Source organism: Aphanomyces invadans (genome assembly GCF_000520115.1).
Source record: "Aphanomyces invadans strain NJM9701 unplaced genomic scaffold supercont1.60, whole genome shotgun sequence".
NCBI classification, from domain to species: Eukaryota; Oomycota; class Saprolegniomycetes; order Saprolegniales; family Verrucalvaceae; genus Aphanomyces; species Aphanomyces invadans.
The window spans coordinates 321849-323229 of NW_008580205.1; the positions used below are offsets into that span (position 1 = coordinate 321849).

Genomic DNA, 1381 nt, shown 5'->3' on the forward strand with positions numbered 1-1381 from the left:
ATGATGGTACGTACCGCGTCCATGTATCCTCGTTTCATTCATCACCACTACGCACGTCATGCCGACAGTCTCTTCCATCCCGAAGACAAGACGACAAATCCCAAGCACAAGGGACGTCGGTACTGTTTCATCGCGGGCATTCTTGACGACGGATCGGACGCCGCACATCTCCTGAGCCTGGGAATTTTCGTCGGTGGGAAGAAGAATGGCAGGACTGTGAAGGACTACCATGCTATGTTTAACCATGACTATTTCGTTGACTGGTTTGGCAAGCTCATGGATGAAGTTGAAGAACTTGGGTGGGCATGCGCAGTGTTTGTGATGGACAACGCCAAGTACCACAAAGGCAAGCCCAAGACGAAGCGGAAAGGTACGTGGAAGAAGACAGACTTCTACGACGCTTGTGTTATCCACGGCATCTTTGAAGTTTCGATTACGGACCTGAAGACAACGACATGGAAGGCGCTGAAGAAGCACTTGGGCGAACACGTCCTTCCTGTTGTTGTCGAAATCGCCAAGGCGCGGGGGCATCATGTTGTCTACTCTGCCCCCGGGTTTTCTGAGCTGCAGCCTACCGAGATGGTGTGGGCAAACATCAAGGGATCGGTGGGACGTGTCTATACCTCAACAACAACATTTCAAGATGTATGAGATCGCCTAGACAAAGCCTTTCATGAGTTGGACACAGAAGTCATCTACAACACCATACCTTCGTCGACAGAGAAGCTATTCGGACTTGATCGCGCTCTTCGGGATGCTGAATCAGAGGGTTCAGATCAATGTCGCCATGAAAATGAGTGCGACACATCCTCTGACGACGGCATGTCGTTCTCAAGCGCATGTGACAAGGATGGCGATGATTAGCAAGAAATACCTCCATTAGTTGTATTCCTCGTATGAACTAATACATTTTTTGATATTGAATATTGCAGGTAGTGCCAAATTCAGCATTGAAATGTAGCCCCTGTAATATTATTATCAATTTTCAAAAATTTTCAGAGCCCCCTCGATACTCTCGCGGACTGTTAACTCGACAGTAGGAATGGAGTTGTATCATGTGTCAATAGGGGCTCATCGTCCTGCCTCTTAGCCCGTTTGTTGAGCGAGATTGTACATCTTAACGGAAGGACACGAACATTGTTTCATCATCAAACTCTTACTGACTGGAATCTGCCGCGAGCAGAGCAACTTGAGCTCCGGGGTCACTGGAACTATGCGGGAGCTCATCTCCGACGAATATCTCATTGTGATATCTCGCGAGGTGCAAATCATCCTTTATAAGTGTTCGGTACAGTGCTGGACATTGAAGGTAGGTACACTTGTACTTTCGTCGTCGTTTCGCGGATTTTTGTACAATCGGGTTGTCGATGACGAGGGGCCG

General features: G+C 48.3%; 1 protein-coding gene across 1 annotated transcript; it reads left to right on the plus strand.

The window, feature by feature from the left end:
* On the plus strand, positions 1–651 carry H310_14073 (hypothetical protein; the record flags this gene model as incomplete). The annotated part of the gene is made up of 1 exon (XM_008881812.1): positions 1–651. One exon carries the CDS (start codon positions 1–3, stop codon positions 649–651), a length of 651 nt encoding a protein of 216 aa, XP_008880034.1.
* Positions 652–1381: the final 730 nt, after the last annotated feature.